At 52.5% G+C, this 22,479-nt stretch overlaps 2 protein-coding genes across 3 annotated transcripts in view; one reads left to right on the top strand and one right to left on the bottom strand.

The window, feature by feature from the left end:
• COL4A1 (collagen type IV alpha 1 chain) overlaps nucleotides 1-8,956 on the bottom strand; it is a 154,353-nt gene extending 145,397 nt beyond the window's left edge. The window contains exon 1 of the mRNA XM_058742766.1: nucleotides 8,748-8,956. Within this exon, the coding sequence (XP_058598749.1) occupies nucleotides 8,748-8,831 (84 nt within the window). The 5' untranslated portion in view covers nucleotides 8,832-8,956. The remainder of the gene's footprint in view (nucleotides 1-8,747) is intronic.
• Nucleotides 8,282-22,479, top strand: part of COL4A2 (collagen type IV alpha 2 chain) — a 174,714-nt gene continuing 160,516 nt past the window's right edge. The window contains exons 1-3 of one of the 2 annotated variants that reach the window (XM_058742754.1): nucleotides 8,282-8,393; nucleotides 9,622-9,709; nucleotides 9,836-9,890. In XM_058742754.1, the coding sequence (XP_058598737.1) occupies nucleotides 9,666-9,709; nucleotides 9,836-9,890 (99 nt within the window). In that variant the 5' untranslated portion in view covers nucleotides 8,282-8,393; nucleotides 9,622-9,665. Of the gene's footprint in view, nucleotides 8,394-9,085; nucleotides 9,316-9,621; nucleotides 9,710-9,835; nucleotides 9,891-22,479 lie in introns of those variants that run through there. The other variant, XM_058742743.1, reaches the window with a different exon arrangement.

The following is a 22,479-nucleotide window of genomic DNA, read 5'->3' as shown; positions in this document are numbered from 1 at the left end:
CCCACTTCTCCCCCTTCAAATGGCACCACAGGGCTAGAACTGGGATTGCCAGTGGCAACAACAACCAATAAGAAGAAAACGAGAATTGTGAGTCATTTTCAATACAACAGTTCAGCTTCTACTTGAGGGCAAACTAACGCCCAGAAGAGCAGGTGGATAGCCCACATCCTCAAGCAGCTGGCCCCGTAAGAAAAAGGAATGGACAAGACCCATGGCCTCTGGAACAGCGGCCGCACATCACCTGCTAGAAAGGCAGCTCTCAGGTGCACAACGCACCCCCGAATCAGGGACTCTAGGAGGGGGCCTGGCACCTGTGCTTCACCAAGCCCCGGGAGAATCTGCTGTGAGCACAAGTTCCAGAACTACTGGGCCAGGTGACCTTCAGGGTGCCTTGATGACAGAATTACTTCACTACTTATTCCTCAGTGCTTATTTTTCATTTAACAAAGAGAATGGTGCCCAGCACTGTATAAACGCCCGGTAAACATTAACTCATTTAATCTGCATACATGTCCTCTTAGCCAGGCACCAACCATCGCCATCGCCATGGTCCAGGTGAAGAAACATGGGCAGAGAGAGGGAGGGAAGTTGCACAGGGTCCCACAGCTTGGGGACAGGTGCAGCAGGAGGGGAACCAGCACCCCTGAATTTAGCCGCAGTGTCCATTGCCCCACGCGGGGCTCCTCTCCGGATGCCTCTGAGACATCGCAATGGTCTTTCCAAGAAGCGGTGTGTGCACAGCCCAAGCCAAGCGTCCCAGAGAATGACACATTGCTTCTGCCTGGCTCACTGAGTCCCTGGAATTGAGCTGACCCCTTCATAGACCATTACTTCTACTTAAGACATAAAGTCAGATCAAGTATTTTCCAAATGGACATGACAGAAAATGGGCCACGTGATAGGTCCCATGACCTTTCTCTTCCTCATAAAACCTTGCATGTTAGAGGTATAAAAAGACAGCGATGTTACCTTCACTCAAGCCTTTCTCCAGGAATGGTCTGGACTTGGTAAGTAAGTTTCACACAACTCGGTAATAACTCTGTGACATTCAAGTGTTACTGTATTCTTTTAAAAAAAAAAATTCTAAAACGTGACTTGAAAAATTAACGCTTCTTAGGAAAAGGAGTTGCCTGCATTTTAAAATGACATTTTAGGGCTGACGCTCTTGGATGATGTAGGAATAAATACTCCTGTGCTGACTGGTTGCTTGAAAGGATCCTTGTGGGGTTTTAGAATAAACTGTGATTGTTTCTTTGTATTATAAAATAATACGCTTACTTTATAAAAAATACTGTTGGAGACATAGCCCCCAATCTTCCACTGATAGATACATTATACAGTTACATATGTATGTATAAGTATCCATTAACACTTCCTTATCAGAAACAAAGGAATAGACCAATATAGTTATCCTCTGTTTATCTGTAACATCCTGAGGCCTGCCAAAAGCCCACGTGCTAGCTGACATATGTCAGGGAAGATTCACCTGTCCTAAGTAAAGGCACCCCCGTGGCCTGCCACCCACCTCTCTGAACCTCTTCCCATCACCAAGTGTGAGCGGCTGCCGTGAAAACTTGTGCCAACAGCTCTGGAGGCATTCTGAGTTACAACTAGAAAGCCCTGGGTTCTGTTCTCCGTGGAGGAATATGTTGATTTTCTAAAGCAAACACTCAATAAAACTTTTAACAACTTTAACGAAACGTCAGACACAGGAATACTAGGTCTCCAAAATATTCTGCTGGGTTTGCACAACATTTATTTTAAGTGGCTAGACTCTCTGAGAGAGGGTACAAACAGTTCCTCCGACCGTCAGTACATGTGGAAAGCAATGGACTCCCATTACGGCTTCACCCAGACCAAGCCACAACCTGCTGTTATCGGACCCAGAAAGAAATGCCCACAGGCCACTGAGCTATGTATTCAGTAACGAACAAAGTCATTCCCAAACTCTGAACAAAGTACTGATTCTAAGAGCGGTAGAAGATGAGGGGGTTCAAGAATTGTCCTTCATCAGCAGGAGGTGAAACCAACGCCACATGGCGCATGGACTATTCCTTTAATGTCCCATTGGGTGCTTTCGTTTGTCTTGTGCTTCACTACAAATCCCAGCAAGACTCACAACTCAGGTGACATGAAACGTTCTTATAGTGAGCAGATGAAAAATCAAAGATGGCAAAGCGAGGAATGTCACTAAACCACGGAATGAACTATTTACGTCAAGAGTTCAGCACTGTGTATATTTCCAAGTCGTGTTTAGTCTATGGTGCAGTAACTACTCCAAATTCCAAATGAAGAGGAAACACCTTTTTTTGGCACTGATTTTATTCCCGTTCCCCGACACCGCCACAGAGATGAAACACCACTCCCATGTGCCAGCCTGGGGTCCCAGCGGGGTGGAGAGTTGAATGCGACCCACAAACATTAGCACCGATGACAAGAGCTCAGTGATTTCCCTCCATGGGTCAGGCGCTCCTCGCGTAGTGGGGGCATTTTCAAAAGAAGCCGTGTCCTCCAGTGTCTTGGAATTGTCAGGGGCGTCAGACTAACACACATAAGACGATGAGATCCCAGCCACGCGGCAGTGATAACACCCCACATTTCTTGAGTTCTGACCTGCTTTGAGGGCACAACTGCACTGGGCAATGGGAAGGTTCCCACGGACGTCGTATTACTAGAGTAGGGACCTGAGGCTCAAAGCGATTACATCATCCCATGGAACACAGAGACTGGTCCTTTGTGACAATTACCCAACCTCTAGGTTGGGGAGTCATGAAGAAGAAGGCCACATAAATTCCACGGATCCGGGCTGCGGAGGGCACGCAAACCCAATCCAAATTAAAGTGGCAATGAGACACCATGAGACACACTTACTACGGAGAATGGCCAAAACCCAACACCGACAACGCCGAGTGCTGAGGAGGGTGTGGTGGACACATGGGAACTCTCGTTCATAATGATAATGGTGGGGACGCACAGCCACCTTGGAACACAGCATGGTGGGCACCCATAGCTAAGCATGCTTCTGCCATACTACCCAGCAATCACATGCCCAGGTGTTTACCCAAAGGAGGCGAGAACTTATGTCCACACAAAAACCTGCACTTGGATGTTCACGGCAGCTTTATTCATAATCGCCAAAACCTGGAAGCAACCAAGATACCCCTCAGTAGGTGATGGATGAATAAACAGCAGTGCGTCCAGAAGGTGGACTCTTACTCAGTGCTAAAAACACAGTAGTTATGAAATCATGAAAAGACGCAGAGGAACCTGAAAGGCGTATCCCCGAGGGAAAGAAGCCAGTGTGAAAAGGCTACGTTCTATATGACATTCTGGAAAAGGTAGAACTATAGAGACAATAAAAGGATCAGTGGTTGCCAGGAGGGTGGGGGAAGGGAAGGACGAGCAGAGTTGCCCAGGGGATCTTGAGGGCAGTGAAAATGCTTGGTGTGATATTCAGTGACGGCAACATGTCACTGCACATCTGTCCAAACCCACAGAACGCACAACACCAAGGGTGACCCTCACGTAAACCAGACACTCTGGGTCTGGGTGACAATGATGCGTCACCATAGGCTCATCCATTGGGACAAATGGAGCGCTCTGGCGGGCGATGTTGATAATGGGGGAGGCTGTGCTCAAGTGGGGGGTGAGGGGATGTGGGGGGCGTTGTCTGCACCTTCCTGTCAGCCTAAAGCTGCTCTATAAAAAATAAAGTCTTTATTAAAAAAACAAACACAAACCACCCAGCTGAAAAGAAGGGAAGGTTTGGTTAGACAGCATGCAGCCACTGTCAGGGGAATCACGTGGTCCTAAGCGGGATCTCTGAATACCGTTAGCCTCATGACAACATGACAAATGGACAGAACCTGCGGCCGCAACGAGGCGCGGGAGCCAGAGGGCTTTGTGGCCACCCGGCCCAAGGTGCACAGACTGGAAGAGGGCCATGGCCATGGGAGGAGAAAGCAGGCAGGGACAGTGAAGCCCCTAGAACTAAGACAATGCAGCCTTGGGGACTGAGTGACGCGGAGGTGGGAAAGCAGAGAGGGCGAGGCCTCGGGGTGAAGCCACTGTGTCCAAGCTGAGCGTCAGGAGCCGCGGGGACATCAACGACCAAAAGACCACAACGACCAAAGACCTGGGCAGGCGGTCCGGGGTGGGTAAAAAGCAGCAAGTTCGGTTCTGAACACTCTCACTGAGTCTGAGACCAGAGCCAAGGTGACCTGTCCCACAGGAACATGAAGACCCAAGACTGGAAATCAAGAGAAAAGCCTGGAGCCCCCTTCAGGGAATGATGAGGAATCCTTCCAGATCTCCCCAGTGAGAGAGGAGATAGCACGGGGAGGACAGAGGAGCCAGCTGAGCAGACCCCACGGCACAGCCACGCTGAAGGCCTGGGGCAGGCAGAAGGGAGACACAGAAGAAAACTAGAAGAGACCCATGTCACTGGACTGGGACCAGGAGAACAATGGAGGGAAACAAAGGCTGGAAGCAGCTCACCAGCTGCCGGACGAGAAAAATATTAACCCCAGTCATTCTTACGGGGTTCAACTCCCCAAAAGAAATTAACCATTGAAATGTGTTCTGGTTTATATCCTCTTTCATTGTACACGTCAGAATGGTAGGAATATTCTTTTGTATTGTTTTACAGTTGACATTTTTTAGTGGTTGTTTAATAATAGCAGGAAGAACAATCCCCTAATGATATTATTTTAGGCATTCTATTGTTGCTTTTGCTTACTCCACCTCAAGAATTCAAAATACCAAATGTGCTGGAGAGGCATTTTAATGAGGTTAATCCTTTTTAAATTTCTGGAACAAATGTTATAACAAACATTGTATATACTTCTGCAAAACAAGCGTTGTAACTTATTCCAGTCTCGATGTCCTCCGGATTTCTAAAAGGGTTTGTCTTAGAGCCTCGCTTGTGGGTTCGACTGGTCTGCAAAACCTTTACCAGCTCTTAACCAAATAACTGAACTGGTAAAGTTATGACCATCCCTACCAGTCCCAAGACATTTGCCAACAGTCTTGTTAATGAATAATGCAGGGTTTTGTGAATTCCCTCATGTCCTTGCCCAAGTGAGGGTAGGTTTTCTGGGTCAGTTCCTAAAGGCACTCCAGTCTAGAATCAGCCATCCATGCGGCAACTTTCCAAACATCCTGATGGGCCTGCAGCCTCAGGAGAGGGGACACCACCAATCTCAGGGCCACTGGTGGGAGCTGGGAACTTCTCACCTCTGTTCTCCAAGACCTCGTCCCTCAGTGTCTCTACCCTTCTGGGAGGAAAGTTCAGCTACCACGTTAATAACAGAGGCAATGACATGTTGGTATCTCACAGGAGGGAGCCTTAGGGTCATTTTTAAATGCAAACCCCTGGAGGTATACGAAAGAACAGGTGAGTAGATTTATCCCCCCTTATGAGTATAATGTACCGTAACAACTCATAAAAATAATACACTGAGCTTATACTTCTATTTTCCCCTCTGATTTGGAGGTGGGATGTCCTCAGGGAAGTTTCCCTGAGTTCTCCAGAGCTGGTTAGAGGCTCTCCCGGCCCTCGATTTACCTTGACTGCAGCACTGACCAGCCTGAGTGGTGTTGACCCGCTGCTCAGCACTTCTTGCCGAACCGCGAGCTTCCAGAGGCGGGGTGGGTCCCCCTCACTGTGGCCCAGCCATCACCAGGCAGAGCGCAGGGCATGAAGAAGGGCCCAGGGCACATGTGCGGAACAAAGGAAGGGAGGGAGGGGTCCCTGGGAGAAGGGGCAAGTCTGCCAGGGCCGGAGATGGAGGGTGAATGAGTCCTCCAAATTCATTTGCTTAATCAAAGCAGATAAAATTGAAGATTGTCTCGTCCCTAAACCACACTGGCTCTTTGCGTATGTGATTAATCGACACCACTAATAAATCTGTGAGGGTCCACCCTTACACACAATGCACACACACTCTTCCTGCCGGTTGTTACCTAGTTGTCGCACACACCTTCCTTCTGATCAAGTCTATACGTTAAGAACACGATGGTTTGGATCATGTCTTCACCAATGGCACTCCTGAAATATTGGGCTGCTGGTGGTGTCGCTGTCATTGGGTCTAAATTGGAAATCAGCCTTCTCGTTTAAATTACATTTGCAGCAGAACACAGTCCATACTCACAAGGGAACTAACTCTCACTTCATTGCAGTTCCGGGTCACTGAGTCCCAGGAGAGTGAGTGAGGGCCTAACGGTGCCAACACCACTGGGCAGGCATCACCACACACATAGGAAAGTGAACATTTCTGATCCTGAGAAATAATCTCTGTTAAGGGGTGTCCCTGGGACCAGTGAGGGAGGAGTCTGAAGGCCGCGTGTGGTGGGGACACCTCCCTTCCGTCTGACTGCTTAACTAAGAACAGAGGGCACTCACGGCCATAACACGAGGGGCACAGTTTTGTCTCAGGCTTGCACCCTATTCCTCCTTTCCTGTCTCAGAAAGAAAAGCCGTGCAGGAGAGTCGGGGCAGATTCGGCTTGGGGAAAAGTCACTGGCCGATAAAACCCATCTACTAGTAAATGAACAATACGGCCTCGGCAGATATGGTCAAATATAAAATCAAATAGCCTTTCATATGGGGAGTGGGGAGTGCACTTCTCGCCCAGCACAGGAGGTAATGTTGGGACAGGTACAAATGCAGGTAAAAGTGTGACTCAGACACTCTTTCAAAGGCACAGGTGACCCAAGAATCACTCGTGTTGGCTTCTGAGTTCGGATTTGATTGACTTACAGCATCTTTGCATTCAAAGGTACTTTTCAATGTATTTTGATTGGATGAATATTGAAGTCATTTCAACTTTTTGGTAACTCTGCAAAGAAGTAAGCAAAAAATGTTCTTGATGGCATGAAGAGTGAAACAATTTTAAAATTATTACTTTTGGATTTTTGTGTACATCCATAACTCATTTCCATGTATCTCTAATTAAGCAAGGAAAAATGAAGTACAATGATAATGCCTGGTAAGTCAACTGGTGATTGACCAGACAGTGTCCATTCACACGCCAGATATCCTAAGATAGTATGTGATACCTTGAGGCTTAGAGCCAAGCCAGTGGAAAGGAATGTGCTTGGGCCTAAGAGAATACTTAAAGGGAAGTGAAAGCATCCCAAACTCAAGAGCAATGGGTTTGGTTTCCCAGGCAGGAACAGGGGTCCCTGTAAGTGAGTGGCTCATCCTTTAAAGTCCTGGCTGTTTGAAAAGCTAGCTCTGACAATTAGCTTTGCTTTGCTAAGATTTTCAATTGGACACTCTAAGTCAGAGATTCGTAGCTCCAAATTAGAGAACTTTCTCTCATTTGTTTGCCACCGAGTTTAGCAATCTCTCCTTGGAAGTCATAAATCTTTTGGTCAATATTTCTGCACCCAAATAACGTGTTCTAGAGACTCCTCTTTTGAAAGTATTTTGTCATCATTACTGAAGAGCATTTAAACCGAGCATGGAGCTTGGCTCCACTCCGGGGCTGGGAGAAATCGTCTGCAGTTAATTGCTGCTGTGATCACCAGCCTTTTCAACACCGATGAAGGAGCAGCCAGTAAAGGGTCAGGTCTGGGATGATGAGGCATGTGTGCAAACTACTGGCTTCTCCTGGCACCTAACAGTTAATACATTTTACACCCAGTGAAGAGTGAAGCGGGGCTGGTGGCAATCAATCCTCCAGAAGAGAAGTAAACACAAACAAACAAACAAAACCTAAAAGCAAGATTAGGATCTGAAACAGTGAGACAGTAAGTGGGAAAAGTGGCAAGTAGCAAAATAATTTTAAATGGGGGGGGGGGTGTGCAAACTGGGCCAAGAAGCCACACTCTCCCGGGGTTTTGTCTACAAGGCTCCCCCACTGGGTAACGGCGGACGTCTTTATTCTGTCTGAGGGGAAGGGAAAAAAAGGAAAGAACAGTACATCAAGGACCCAGCGGGGCTGGGAGCCTTTACTCCAGCAAGCTGAGCTCCCAGATCCTTTCCGGGCAAACACACAGCGGAGGAAATGAAAACGAGGAAAACAATTTGTGCTTAGAACACTAAGATGTAGTTTCGCTTTGCTTTCACTCCCAGATATAACGTGGTTGTAGCTGTTCAACGTATACAAGTAACAGGCAAGGGGTCCTAACTTTTCAAGCCGCGCCGCACAGGAGCCCCACTGGTGCTCCGGCCGGTCCTCCCGCAACAGCACAGTCGTGGGAAAGCAAAGATACAGCTGTTTCCAGGCAAACGGCCCAGAACTGTTCAGCATCAACCAGCAGAGTCGCCCAAGAACGGGAGAAACACGCCCAAAGCGACTCCCGGGCGCAAGTGTGGGGCTGTGAGCGGCGTGGGCGCGCGTGCCCTGCCCACCGGGCCGCGGCCCACCCGGGGGCGCCCGGGGCAGGTGAGGGCGCCGGGCCGCCGAGGCCCCCGCGCTGCGAGTTCAAATCCCGCGGAGTCCCGGGCACGGGGCGCACCCCGCTCGGCTGCGCTCGCCCGGGGCGCCGGGGACTCGTCCACCTCGCCCCCACCCAGCCCACAACAAAGGAGGCTCCCTAACGGATGCGCCAGCGCAGCCCACCGGGAGTCACCGGCGGGGACCGGCTCGGAGAGGGCACCCGGCCGTGCCCCCGCGCGACCTCCCCCCCACACCCCCGGAGGGGCGGGAGGCTCGGTCCGGGGACAAAGGGGCCGCGCGGGGCGCGACGCCGGGGCGCGGGGCGCGACGCCGGGGGCGCGGGGCCGGCCGGGGACTCACCTTCGCAGCGGCCCGGCTGCGCTCCTCGTGGAGCAGGAGGGCGGCGGGCAGCAGCAGCAGCCAGACGCCGAGCCGGGGCCCCATGGTGGCGGGCCCGGGGCGGCGGGTGGCGGCGGGGGCCGGCGCTCGGGGGCCGCGGCGGGCGGAGGGCGGCGGGCGGCGGGCTCGCGGAGGGCCGGGGCGCGGGCGCTGCGCACCGTCCGGGGCGCGGCGGCTCGCGGCGCAGACCTGAGCGCGGCCCGGCGAGCTCCTCAATTTGTTGGCGCTGCCCCCTCCCCTCGGCGGCGCGCGGGCGGCGTCTCAAAGGGGAGGACCCTGCGGCGCGGGTAAGAGGCGGCGGGAGCGCGCGGCCGAGGGATTGTGGCCGCCGCGCGCCGGGACGCCAGGGCTCTGCGCTCCGCACCCTCCGGCGGCCGCCCCGCGACCCCGCGCCCCCCGCCCCCGCGCTCGCCCACCGGGCGGAGGACCGAGGACCCGGGCGGGCACCGGGGACCCGCCAAGGCCACCGCACCGCCTGCGCTCCCGCCCCGGCGGATGCGCGCGGACGGCCGCCGGCGCCGGGCGCGAGGTGAGGGCGGCCCCGGGGACAACGAGCCCCGGGCCGGGGGCTGGGACTCGGGGCGCCCGCAGCAGACGGGGGCCGTGCGCGCTTCTGCTGGGGAGGAGGGGGGGGGCGCCGGGCGGCCTCAGCGAAGTAGCGCCGAGCGGGGCCTAAGTGGAGGGCTCCCCCTTCTTGCGTCTGGTCTCGGGGCCGCTCTCTGTCACCCCTACAGGGGCGCGGGGGCGCGCCCAGCTTTCCGGCGGCTTGGGGCCAGGGGCCCGGGATGCTCCCACCCCAGCCCCTGCTGAGGCCGCTTTGTCTCTCGCCCTCCAGGCTAGGAGGGACCGAGCGGCGCCCGGGGAGGCCGGATCGGAAGCATGGACCGTCACCAGTGCTCGGCGTCCAGCCCTGCCCTGCGGCGGTAAGCCACCTTCGGCCGCGTCCCCGTGGGTCCTGCGCGCGGGGGGCCTTGCGGGTGACCCGGGGATTGCCCAGCCGAGCCGGCGCGCTCATGGCGCTCCCTCTCCCTCCCTCTCTCTCCCTCCAGGTGGCTGCTGCTGGGGGCTGTGACAGTGGGGCTCCTGGCCCAGAGCGTCCTGGCGGTAAGTCCTGGGTCCCGTTCACGGGCTCTGATTCGCTGGCAAGAGTGTGGCAGGGACACAGAGTGGCCTCAGCACAAGGCAGTTCATGGGTGCTCACCTGAGTGTGTGTGTGTGTGTGTGTGTGTGTGTGTGTGTGTGTGTGTGTACGTGCGCGTGCTGCCATGACCCAGCCCAGGTTCCCAGAGAGCTGGCCTTCCCCGGAGAACTCCTCAAGTTTGCCTTCCCTTGGGGTCCCCACTTCTGTCGTGTGGGTTACAGGCGGGGGCCGCCCACGAAAGCCAGTAATTTAAAACATAGCCTGCGGCATCCTCTCCTAAGCTTGAGCAAAACTCTGGCTTCTAGAGGGAAGGCTGTCAGTCATGTGGCGTGGGAGGCACCGGGGTACCCAGGAGAAACGTGTTTGTGGCCTTGGGAAGCTGGTGTCTGGGTACCATCCTTGGGGGAGAGTCTTCTCCTGCCTTTAAATGAGAGCCTTTGGGGGAATGGGCGGGGCGAGGGGCGAGCAGGACCAGAGTGTATCTGCTGTAACCCATGTGGGTGCACAGTGGCAGAAACCCTGCGTTTTCTCCCCGGTCCGAGTCTGGCCCTGGAACAGCAGGGCTGGGAGGCGCTCAGGTGCATTTAGAGCTGCCTTGCCGGCCCTGGCACTGCACTTGTGATTGCAGATGGGATTTTGTAAGTTGGGTTTAAGTAGTTGGAGCCACTCTTCACCAAACTTGACAGAACATGGGTCATTGGCAGTCTCTTCCGTTGTGGACACAGATGTTCCAACTGGGACTAGAATCCCAGGGAACACACTGTATCCCCTCCCCACCCTCGGCGCGCTCTGATAGAATTCCTGACTTCCCAGGTGACTGTGGCAGGCTCCCTGTGTGGGCAGGGTGCACACACAGGACCCTGGGAAGCTGCCTTCGTGGTTTGGTTGAAATTCTGTTATTTTCATCATTCTGTCCTCACATAAAACAAACAAGGCTTTTAAAGGCAGTGAGCGAAAAAGTGCTACTCCAGCTTGGAAAGAAACTTTAGCTCTACTTTTCTGCTTTCTCCAGTTCAGGACCCGGCCTGGGAAGTCCATAGACTTTCACCAGAACGTTCCAGGCCAAAGTTTTCTTAAAGCTCAAGTCTGTCTCTTTGTCGTCTCCACGTGTCCTGGTTGAGGAAGGTGAAAGCCTAGGTGCTGGAACCGTTGACTCTTATGGTCCTTAGGCACACATGACAGGTAGGACTTGGCCCAGAGTCACGAGTCAGAGTGGGAGACACACTCTGTGAGAAGGAGGAGGACCTAGAAAGGCTACGCTGAATTGTGCTGAGAGCGTGTGCCCTGGTGTGCTGTCTCCACACCCCTTGGCCCTAAAACCACTTTTGTAATACCCTGGTTTTCTTCCTGGGGATGGTGGAAGTCTCATGAGTCTCACGTGGGACTGATCCTAACACTGGTAAGGGCTTCATGGCAGAAGACTGGACTCATAAACGGTGCTCTCCCCTGGTCCCGCAGATCCTGGGCCCCAGTTTCCAGACTTAGAACGGGAAGAGAGCCTCCCTTGCCTGTTACAGAGGCAGGCGCCGGCCCCTGTGCCTTCCTCCAAAACCGCTTAGATGCGGCCCGTTCCCCTGAGCATCTGCCTTCTGACTCACGATGGGACTGAGAGCGTTCACTGTCTGGCCATGCTTCCCAGAGCACGGACCTTGGACCCCTCCGCCCTCCTGGGCAGGCTGGTTCTCTCCCAGTCTAGGTCTTCTGGTCAGGCTTTCTGGGATGGAGCCTGGAGGTGCATTCTACTTGACGCCCAAGTTTGGAACCACTGAATTAGAGTGTTGGGTAGGGAGGCGGTTGGAGTCACTTGCCATTTTGAGTCGTTTTACTAGAGGCTTATGGGTGTATACAGTCTTCAACGGATAAGCAGTTTGTTGTATTCAACATCGGCCCTTCTACTTATTAACTTCTTATTGACCTCTGGCTTTAGTAGGTATTACTTTGGTTCTTAATGATATCCATTAAGAACTCGGTCTTCTTTGTGGCAAGTTTATCTCCTCCCCTGTTTGTCTACTAGGCTCCAGAACCCCTGCCTCATTGCTCATTTGAGCCAAGGACTCTTCCCCGGGGTAGGTCACATCAGAAAAAAAGGGGCTGCTCTTTTAGCTGGAAGAGCTTTGTAGCAGAAGCAGCTGAAAACAGTTACAGAAGAGAGTAGACAGTTATTTATATGGGCCTACTTGTGGGCCTTCTCCACATGTCTTGGTCCACAGGCCTCATGGGAAACATACTGCGTCTACCTGAGTAGGTAACTATTATTACCTCCAATTTACAGATGAAAAAACAGAGGCACAATGTGTTTAGACAGCTTGCTCAAGGTCTCTCTCTTTGTCAGTGCCAATGTGGGGTTGGAACCCAGACACCTGCCCCACTAAGTGACCCGGGATCAGACTGTAAGTCAGTGGTGGGAACACTCCTGAGTTTCAGGATTTGAGTCTTCTGCTTTCTCTTTGCTCTTGACCGTGACTGAGAGCAAAGCCCACACACTGGTTTCTGGAAAGGGAACTATCACTCCTCATCCCCTGCTGCTTTGCTCGAAAGAGCGGGAGCCCAGAGCTAAGGCTGTTGGGTGAATGGACCCCAAAGCAGCAGGCTGGAGCTTGGCATGGGGCAAGTGCGTGAGGCATGTGCCGGGCTCCTGGGAGGGAAGGTTCCTGAGGTGGGGCCTTGTAGAGACTTGAAAGCCCTCTGCAGCCCATGCTGAGCTGGTGCTGAGTTGTTACTTATCTCGAGAGATGGGGCAGCAGCCTTGAAGATCTAAGAGCCCGTCTGGTGTGATTCTGGGATGAAGAGAATTCCAGAAAACAAAGGCCTTCCCTGAGATCAAATATGCCGTGGGCCGGGCTGACCCTGCGACCTCGGCTGGGGAGACTGGCTGCACACTGTAGATTCTCCCAGGTATTAGGGTGCAGCCAGGGAGCCTGGTGGTGCAGGTGCTGTGCCCACCCCAGGAAGTGCTGGGCTCCACACTGTCTTCAGCACCAGCTTCAACCTCCAGGCCCCTTCCAGGGCTCCAAGCCCTGGAAAATTCATGGGATGCTTCTGCACGCAGCCATACCTTTCTCTCCCCCTCGCAAAAAAAAAAAAAAAAAAAGCAATGTATTCTGAGGTTTTCTCCTCTCCCTTGGCTTGTCGGTAAGCTATAAAGAATGTGTGGTCCTGAGATGCCTCCAGTGCGCGACACAGGAATCCAGGAGAGCGCTTCTTTCCCACAATTCCCTAGAGCACTAGTCCCATTGTTGGAAATCTGGGCCCCTAAGAAGAAGGGAAATATCACAGGGTTCCTCCTCTGTTTGTGGAAAAACAAGCAGGAAGCATGGATCCAGCTCTCTGGAGGCCAGGAAAGCAGACCTCCCTGGGTGGCCGGTATGACTTGGCCACAGTCAGTGACAGGAGGAATTTGTCATAGTGTCGTAGAACTAAAATCGGCCGCAAAGGACAGACACAGGGACACAGCCCTCGCACTGCCTCACTGTCTGTGGGATGGTTTGGAGCTAGAGAGAGGGAGAAAGTGAGAAGTTCTCAAGTAGAAAACAAAGACTTTGCTAAAATGGAAAACACAGAAAGGATGGTCTTTCTGGAGAAAGGATTAAAAAACAATGGGTGACAAGCTTCAACTAAATAGAGAATGTGAGGGAAGTTTGGGCGGTCTTGACTCACAGAGGTGGTTTTAGAGCATCTGTTCTTTTACTCCGAGAAAGAATATTTATCTCTGATGAGGAAGCTTTAGTGAAAGGTCTGTAGCCGTGTCTTGCTATATCTGCTGGGGTCGGTGGTCGTCATCACTGCCGCTAAAGGCTGATTTGGCTTGCAAACCAGGCAGTCTGTGCAGTGGCTGGTGGCCCCCGGAAACCACTGACGACACAGGAGTCTTGGGGGCACGGAGCCCCCACCCCCGCCTGGCTACTAACTGGTTGTTTGCCCCCAGAACAAGTCACCTGACACCTTGGTTCTGGGGCGTGGGGAAGGCAAGGAGTCGTGTTGCAGGGTGCCAGTGCTGGGGCGCTCCAGTGTCCACACCCAGTGCAGACCCTCCCCTGTGTGCTGAGCTGGCTCCCACCCTTCCCAGCTGCGACCCTGCCACGGGAATGCTTTTCCAGGTACGCACGTACACTGCTCCAGAATGTGACTTAAAAATAAATATGTTGGGGGCACCTGGGTGGCTCAGTTGGTTAAGCGTCTGACTTCAGCTCAGGTCATGATCTTGCGGTCCGTGAGTTCGAGCCCCGTGTCGGGCTCTGTGCAGACAGCTCAGAGCCTAGAGTCTATTTCAGATTCTGTGTCTCCCTCTCTCTCTGCCCCTCCCCTGCTCATGCTCTGTCTCTCTCTGTCTCAGAAGTTAATAAATGTTAAAAAAAATTTTAAATAAATAAATAAATAAATAAATAAATAAATAAATAAATAAGTTGAGGCACCTGGGTGGCTCAGTTGGTAAAGCATCTGACTTCAGCTCAGGTCATGATCTCACAGTTTGTGGGTTCGAGCCCCACGTCGGGCTCTGTGACATCTCGGAACCTGGAGCCTGCTTCAGATTCTGTGTCTCCCTCTCTCTCTGCCCCTCCTCTGCTTGCACGCGTGCGCGCGCTCTCTCTCTCTCTCAAAAATAAATAAAAGCATTAAAAAAATTAAAAAAAATAAACATACTGCATTAGGCTTTTTATCTTCAGGGCCTGAGAAGCCTCTGGAATTGAGTGAATGGTACTTAATCAGCTGAGATGAGAGCAGGCAGATTTTTGGTGGTTACCTTTTGCCCTGGTAGCTGAACCCTCAGTTAGTAAGACTCTTTCGGGTCAGATAAAGGCCTAAGTGACTCACTAACCATGATGTCAGTGGCTTCTAACACTGAATGAATGAATGAAAAAGGGGATGTCTAGTCTTAGGAGGGCCCCACAAGTTTCTCCAGTCCCGTCCACAGGGTCAGGAGCGCACTTCAAAGGAAGCCCAAATCCCAGCAGCATCCCTGCAAGCTCAGCCCCACCCACTGGCTCTGGCCTCCTTGTGCTGGGTGCCCCCCCCCCCCATCTCCCAGCGCTCGGCCGGGCTCCTGGTGCACACAGCAGGCTCTGATGCTGTGAGGGAGGCTGCCTTTCCAAGCAATGGGTTCTTTTGTAAATAGACTCCCCTAAGTTCAGTGTGGTATCCTGGATTGGATCTTGGAAGAGAGAAAGAACGTTAGTGGAAAAAACTGGCAAAAGCCTAGTAGAGTCTGTAGTTTATCAACGCACTCAACGTTAATGTCTCGTTTTGACAAAACGCACCGAGGTTATCGAAGATGCTGACATAGCATCATCATTCTTGATGGAGGGTGTGCAGGGACCCTCTGCACTGTCTGTGCACCTTTTCCACAGATCTAAATATTTCCAAGTCAACACCTGCTCTCAGAAGCCACGGGGCAGCCTCCTTGGGCGAGCACATGCCAGGCGGACGAGAGGAAGCTGAGAAGCAGCAGGTCTTGTACTAGAGAGCAGCAGGTGTGGCCAGCACGAGGGAGATAGTGCTCCCATCTTCTCTCCAATAGACTAAGTAACAAAAGGCACTCATGTGTGCTTGGAGGTACAGCAGAAGCAGCCCTTCCCTGGCCAAGAGCTTCTGTCCCCCTAACTCGGGTGGAGTGCTTTCCAAAGACAGGGGAGAAGAGGCATCCCGATGGAGTTTCCATGACTCGGCCTGTTGTTGGGGCTCCAGGGTGAGCCACGGCAGCCCCCCGTCCTTGACTGACTGCCGGGGGAGGAAGCCGTCGTAGTTCTTTCCAGACCTTGTGGTGGCAGGACAGGTCGGCACGATGGTGCCACTCTCAGAAAGACATTGAACACGGCTGGCTCACGCCCTGGCCCCTCCTAATTTGTCAGGCCGGCATCCGTAAGCCCTTGGGCACTGCATACGCAAGGAGAGCCCCACCCCCACCTTCCACACCTAGAAAACCCTGTGGACAGCCGGGTGGGAAACCGGCTCAGCCTGGGGTGTCCGGGGTCCTGGAGCCCCATCTGTGCAGGCTCCCGGCATCGCCACCGGCCCCGTGACAGTGCCACGAGCCACATCTCCAAGTGGCCATACCTTCCACTCTAGTCATGGGCTGCGGGAAAGGGCCAGCATCAAGGATGGCCAGTGGCCAGCTGCTGTCACCTCACACATTAGCCTCTATCACCACCCTGCAGGAACAGAGCAGCCCCTGGCCCTTGGCCCTGGCCCCTTCTGTTTTGTAGCTGCCCGCACACCCTGTCCCCTCCCTGTAGCCCACAGCCCCGTCACACAGAGGACACCCTGCCCCCTTGCCCAAGAGGCAGAGGTCAGAAGGCCTGCACCTGCCCGGCCAGAGCCTCTGTCCCTTGGAAATGAGACCCATTTAGCGGTCTAATTAAAGTGCCCTCTCAGACTGCCAGGACTTAGAATAGCATGAGATATTAATGATTGTAGGGGCACCTGGATGGCACAGTCAGTTGAGCATCCAACTCTTGATTTCGGCTCAGGTCATGATCCCAGGGTCGTAGGATCGAGCCCCAAGTTGGGCTCCATGCTGAGCATGAAGCCTGCTTGGAATTCTCCCTCTTTCTCTGCCTCTGCCCCTCTCCTGCTCTCCCTCTCTCTCTTCCTCTGTCTCTGTCTCTGTCTCTCTCTCAAATAATAAAATTTAAAAAGATATTCAAGATTTTAAATTATCTTTCATAACCCATGTAGACATCCAACACTTGCTTCACTCATCCTCGACGTAACTGCTGCTGCCACAATCCAAAGTTTAGGGCGCGTTTCGTCTGGGGTTTGTTCACTGATACATTGTTTGCTCCGGGGCCTGAAACACAGTAGTCCTTCAATAAAGTGTTCCAGAAATGAGTGGCGATGCAGTTAGTTGAAAGTGTTCCAGCACACCTTTTGGGTGAGAAATACAGTCGTGGAACAACGAATAAAAGATTAGATTAAAATGTAGCTTTTCTCACTGGGGGTGGAGGGGCGTTCCCGAATTAAGCACTGCCCCCTCTGGATAGCACGGATGTGTTGATCTGTCTGTGAAGGATTTGCATTTTTTCCTGGGGATTGTTTCAGCCCCACCCATGAAATTCCTATGTTGCTGCTTTTGCCCAGTTCGGTGATCTCCCATGTGGGAACTACAGAAGAGTGGGTGTTCTGGAATTCCATGCACTAATTTTCTGGGACCTGGTAGAAATGACATAACAATATGTCTGCGTGTCGAGCACTCTCGGATCTGTGACTGTCTTTGTGAGGTAACGAGGGCCCCAGGAGAAGGGAGGACATGCTCCCTGGGATGCCTCCACGGCTCCGGCTTGTCCGTCAGAGAACAGACAGGCTGATTAGCGGTGGCGGTGCGGTGACCATGCACTGGTGGGAGGGAGGACGCAGGAAACTGGCCAGTGCCACGGGCCCTGCTGGGCACACTCCCCTCCCCCTCTGCCCGCACCCGGTGGCATCTGGCTCCAGATTGGAGAGAAGGAAGGGGCCCCTGGGAGGGCTCGTGGGATCTCCTGGGATCAGAAATCAGAAAGAGGGATCCCCGAAGGTGCTCCCAGGGCTCCAGAAGCCCCAGGAACAACTAAAATATCCCAGAAATACAGCAGCCACTGCCTGCTGGTCGCATCGGTGCCAGGAACTGAGCTAAGCCACCAACACACAGTACCTGCTAAATGCCCACAGCACTGCAATTGCCCCACTTTACAGGTGTGCAGACTGAGGCACACCCAGGTGAGGGCATGTGTCATGGCCAGTAAGCAGTGAGGCTGGGAGCGAAGTCCAGGACTTGGTTATTCCAAGACCTCTGCTCTCAACCACTGTGCTAGGCTGACAAGCCCCTTGTCGTAGAATACGAACACATACTCAAGATACACACAGCGTGGGACACATAAAGCATACGTATGTCCATCACGTGGGAGATCTGTGTGTCTGCTATTTATCTGCATAGAGTATGGATGGACGATAGATGTAGGTGCTAGCTAGACAGAGGTGGTAGAGACAGACTAGATACAGACGTAGATTGATGATGGATAGATAGACTGACGGGTGGATGATGGACGTAGATGATTGATAGATTACAGAGAGAAATGGATAGATAGGTAGGTAAATAGGTAGAGGGACGATATGGGTGGAGTCAGACAGATGGTAGATGGAAAGATCATGGTTGTCAAAATGAGAGAAACAGAACAGTAGGGTACACACTCACACACACGGCCGTGGATACTCCTGCCTCCTTTCCCCACAAGGGCTGCCCAGCGGAAGCAGGGGGTCATGGCTGTCTCTAGGGAACTGTCAGGCAGACCTGTTCTTTCCAGGGGCCCCTCTGCAGAGAGGCCGGCCTGTGCGCATAGGTGACTGAGTGGCTTGTGGACCCCAAGAAGCGGACCGGACAGGTGGCAGTCCAGACAGGATGACCCAGAGAGGCCTGAATGGGCAGCGGGGAATCCCAGCCACAGACAGAACTCCTGGAAATCTCTTTCTTCAGGTCCTTTTGGAGATTCCAGGCCGTGGAGGCGTGTGGATGACGGCTTTGTAAAGCGGGGAGGGTCGCGTAAGCACGGCATTATCTCCAGCAGATGAGGAGGCTATGGGGAAAGTGTTAGTCTTAACTTGGAGAAGGGTTCACTGAACCCTCCTGGGGAGTAAGGGCCCTCCCCAAATTATGCTGACTGTGCAGAGACCCCTGGACCGCAGTGGAATGAAGACAGGGTCCCTTTCTCCTGGGTGGTGCCAATTCCCTGCTTTCACGGCAGTGTTTTCGTTCTGATCCTTCTGCATTGAGTCTCCCACATGCCAGCTGGCAGGCAGGTGGGGTCGGTCAGGCAGAGCTGGAGCTTCTGGGGTTGGGGCCAGTGACCAGGAGAAGTCACTTCTCCTCTCTGAGCCTTTTCTTCTGGGTAAAACAGGAATGCTGGTAACCATGGTGCAAGGTCGCAGTGAGATGGTTTTTGTGTAATTCGTTCACACCAAGTGAATGTGTTGGATTGTCCTGGGAGCCTTTATGTACATGAATCCTCCCGGGGGTTCAGGTCTGGGTCCAGAGTGAGACAGGCCAGGGGCAGTGGATGGGGGCATTCAGAGCACAGTGGGGGGGAGGGGAGTTGTCCAACTGTGTGACAATGTTTGAAGTTGAATATACCACCTGGGATCATCCCCGCTTAGAGAGAAAGCTCGCTGTGTGAGACAAAGTTTCTCTCTCCTTTGAAAAGTAGGCTTTATGGTACCTCAGATCCACACGGTTGTGGTCGTCAGCAAACCTGTAGAAGGCAGACTCGAGACCCAGAGCCGTGGTTTGTTCCACAGCACGTGGAAGAGAGAGTGGGACTGTGGTGTCGGTTTTTGCAGAGGAAGGCCAGCTTGGGTCTGGAGTTCGAAGTATGATCTGCTACTTCCTGGCTGCATGACTTTGGGCAAAGCTACTGAGCTTTCAAGCTTTAGCTGCTTTTCTAAAGCTGGAATAAAAATAGTTCTGCCTTGTAAGTGTGCTCTCAGGGAAAAAGAAATCGCATATAAAGATCTTAGCAATTTTAGCCTTGTAGGGATTGATAAATGCTGGCCAATGGCTACCTGGTTTTAGGATTTTTTTTTAATTAGGGGCACCTGGGTGGCTCAGTCAGTTACGTGTCTGACTTCAGCTCAGGTCATGATCTCACCATTCATGGTTCGCACCCCATGTCTGGGTCTGTGCTGACAGCTCAGAGCCTGGAGCCTACTTCGGATTCTGTGTCTCCCTCTCTCTCTGACCCTCCCCTGCACACTCTCTCTCTCTCTCTCTCTCTCTCTAAATTAAGTAAACATTAAAAAATTTTAATTAAATATGGGTGGGTCTTCTTCCTCAAAACATGAAAACGTGAAGCCACAGAAACGGGTTAAGTGCTATGAGAATCTGGGGACAGAACAGCTGTTGCCTCACTGCCCCCACAGGGCGCTCTCTGACTGGGGCCTCCAAGGCAGGGGACCGGGTCTTGCCCAGCTCACAAGCTGGGACAGGGGAGAGGTGGGCTGAGACACCAGGCCAGCAGGGCTGAGACATACAGGAGGAATCGTGGGGAGTAAGGTCCACATCTTTGGCGCTGAGACCCCACTGTGTTCGCACAGCCTGGCGGGGAGCAGCCGTGACCCCAGCAAGTGACCTGTGGACACCAGAAGGCCCACGAGGCGACATGGGCATAGGGGCATCTTCCCAAAGCCTTTGGACAGTTGTTTCCATTTTCTGGAGTTTGATAAATGTCAACGAAGGAAAGAATTTTAATTTTAATCAAAGTTAGGTCAAGGTGTAACTAAATTATTTCCAGAACGAATGGAAAGACTTACAAAGAACATTTTGTTCAAATAATTCTGAGACCCAAGTATAATTTAACAAAGCAAGAAGACTCCAGAGATTTGGGTTTGGCGAGGCAGCATAGAAAATACCCAGTAAAATCCGAGGATAGGGTTTCTCTCTTGGAAGAGCCCAGAGATCCCCCCTGCCATTTCCTGGCAGGGTGGGCAGGTCACACAGACCGACCTATTTCCTCCTGAGCGCCCAGGTGAGGAAGGCCAGTGGGTGGAAGGTTCCAGCTGGGAATTTCACGGAGGAAGCCCACCTCCTTCCCTTTCTTCCTTACTTGGTCATTGTCCTAACATTGTCCCAACTGTAACAACCTCGCAAGTTACAACACAGCGCCAAGTTGGGCCCAGATCGTCTCCTTCCGATCTGAACGCCACCTTCATTTCCTGCTTATTCCAACCAGGTTTCGTGGGCCCCCCCCCACCCCCCACCAAGACAATCTTAGCTCAGACAGGATTTCCTTCATCTTAGTCACCAGCTTTTATGGTCCAGCCTCCCCTTCCCGTTGCAAAACAGGGAATGGTAACAGCAAAGAGTCTGAAATGACTTGTCGATCTCATGCCAGCACAGGAGACATCAGTTTTTGTGTGTGCTGACCAATAGCGAGATACCAGAGGTTGGAAAAAATAAATGTATTTCTTGCCGCAGCGACCCTTCTTCAGCCGCCCGCCCTTGGCTGTCATAAAACTGCAAAAGGGCAGACACACTCATTTTAATTGCATTTCGAGAAAGCTGCAAAGTTTAAACAAAGAGGACAGCCGTAGCAAAAATCATTCATGTTGAAAATGAAGGCTCGTAAATGCTGACATTTCCAGGTCTGGTTCCCACCCTCGGGGAGCACATACCCTCAGGGGCACGACACAAGGCATTTCCTGGGGCTTCGAAGGAGAATGCGTCCCGTCTCCTCCTGTAGGGTTCTGGGAGGAACCTCAGCAGCTCAGTTATAGGAACCATGCATGGAGCTGTCAGATACGCTCTTGGTGGAAATGGAACCTGGCCCAAATCACTGGCTCCAGCTGCCTGCACAGGGCAGGATGTGTGTACAGAGCAAGCAATTTCAGTCCTTCACACCCCCAGCCCCTGGAAGGGGTGCCCATGCTGGCTGGCTGGCCCCGAGTACCAGTGGTAACAGCAAACCGCTCTGCTTTTCTGTTGACAGCAGATGACAGACAAAAATTTTCCTCTCCCAACTCACATCAGTGGAGTCCAATCGGGGAAAAAAAGAGTAAAATTTCTCTTTTTTTAAGTTTATGTACTTATTTTGAGACAGAAAGATAGAGCAAGCAGCAGGAGGGGCAGAGAGAGAGAGAGAGAGAGAGAGAGAGAGAGGGAGAGAATCTCAAGCGGGCTCCAAGCTGTCAGGGCAGAGCCTGACTTGGGGCTCGAACTCCCAAACCACGAGATCATGACCTGGATGAGATCAAGAGTCAGACGTTTAAGCGACTGAGCCACCCGGGTGCCCCTAAAATTTATCTTTGTAGATTCTATTTGATTTCTCATCAGTGCTCCAAAACGTCTCCACCAAGCTCCTGTGCTCTCCTAGATCTAAAACTTTGCTCAGAGCAGGTCTCCCCTCCTGCTCATATGTATATGCACAATTTGCCTCTGGTTTCCCATGAAAGCAGGGACCTGGGCCTGGCAGGGCATTGGGATCCCCAGGGGAACTTGTAAAATCCCATACTCTGAGTGATCTGTTCTGGGCTGGTGCCAGACATCCACATTTCCACCTCTGGGTTAAGCAGCCCTCAAGGGGCTGGAGAATCTTCTGGAACGCTAGAACCCATCCCTCCCCAGAGTCATTGGGATTTATAACAGGCCCTAAGAAGACTATACAGGAATTCCAAAGCCCATGCAGAGACTGACTTTGCCCTTAAGACCAAGAAAATTTGCTCTTCTCCCCAGAAGCTCTGGTCCTCCAGTCCTGGGCTCTCTACCTGCTGAAGGCAGCCCCCATGCTGGGGATGTCCCACCCAATACACCCAGTGGGTACAATTCACGCTTCATCCGAGCTCCCCCGGTGAGCCTGTGCTGTAATTTGGGGGTGATTTCTTTGCTCTCCAATCCGAGTGGTACCTAGAATAAATGACTCACTTTACTCCGGGGCGGGGAGGAGGTGTAAGATCATTCAGGCTCACTCCTGATTTTTCTTTTTTTTTTTTTTTAATGTTTTATTTATTTTTTTAAGACGGAGAGAGAGCATGAGTGGGGATGGGGCAGAGAGAGAGGACTCCCAATTTTTCTTGAATCCAGAAACTCCTTACCTA

This window comes from Neofelis nebulosa, chromosome 1, assembly GCF_028018385.1.
Source record: "Neofelis nebulosa isolate mNeoNeb1 chromosome 1, mNeoNeb1.pri, whole genome shotgun sequence".
Classification (NCBI taxonomy): domain Eukaryota; kingdom Metazoa; phylum Chordata; class Mammalia; order Carnivora; family Felidae; genus Neofelis; species Neofelis nebulosa.
The sequence above is the reverse complement of the archived record's forward strand: the minus strand, read 5'-3'. Positions and strand labels throughout refer to the sequence as shown.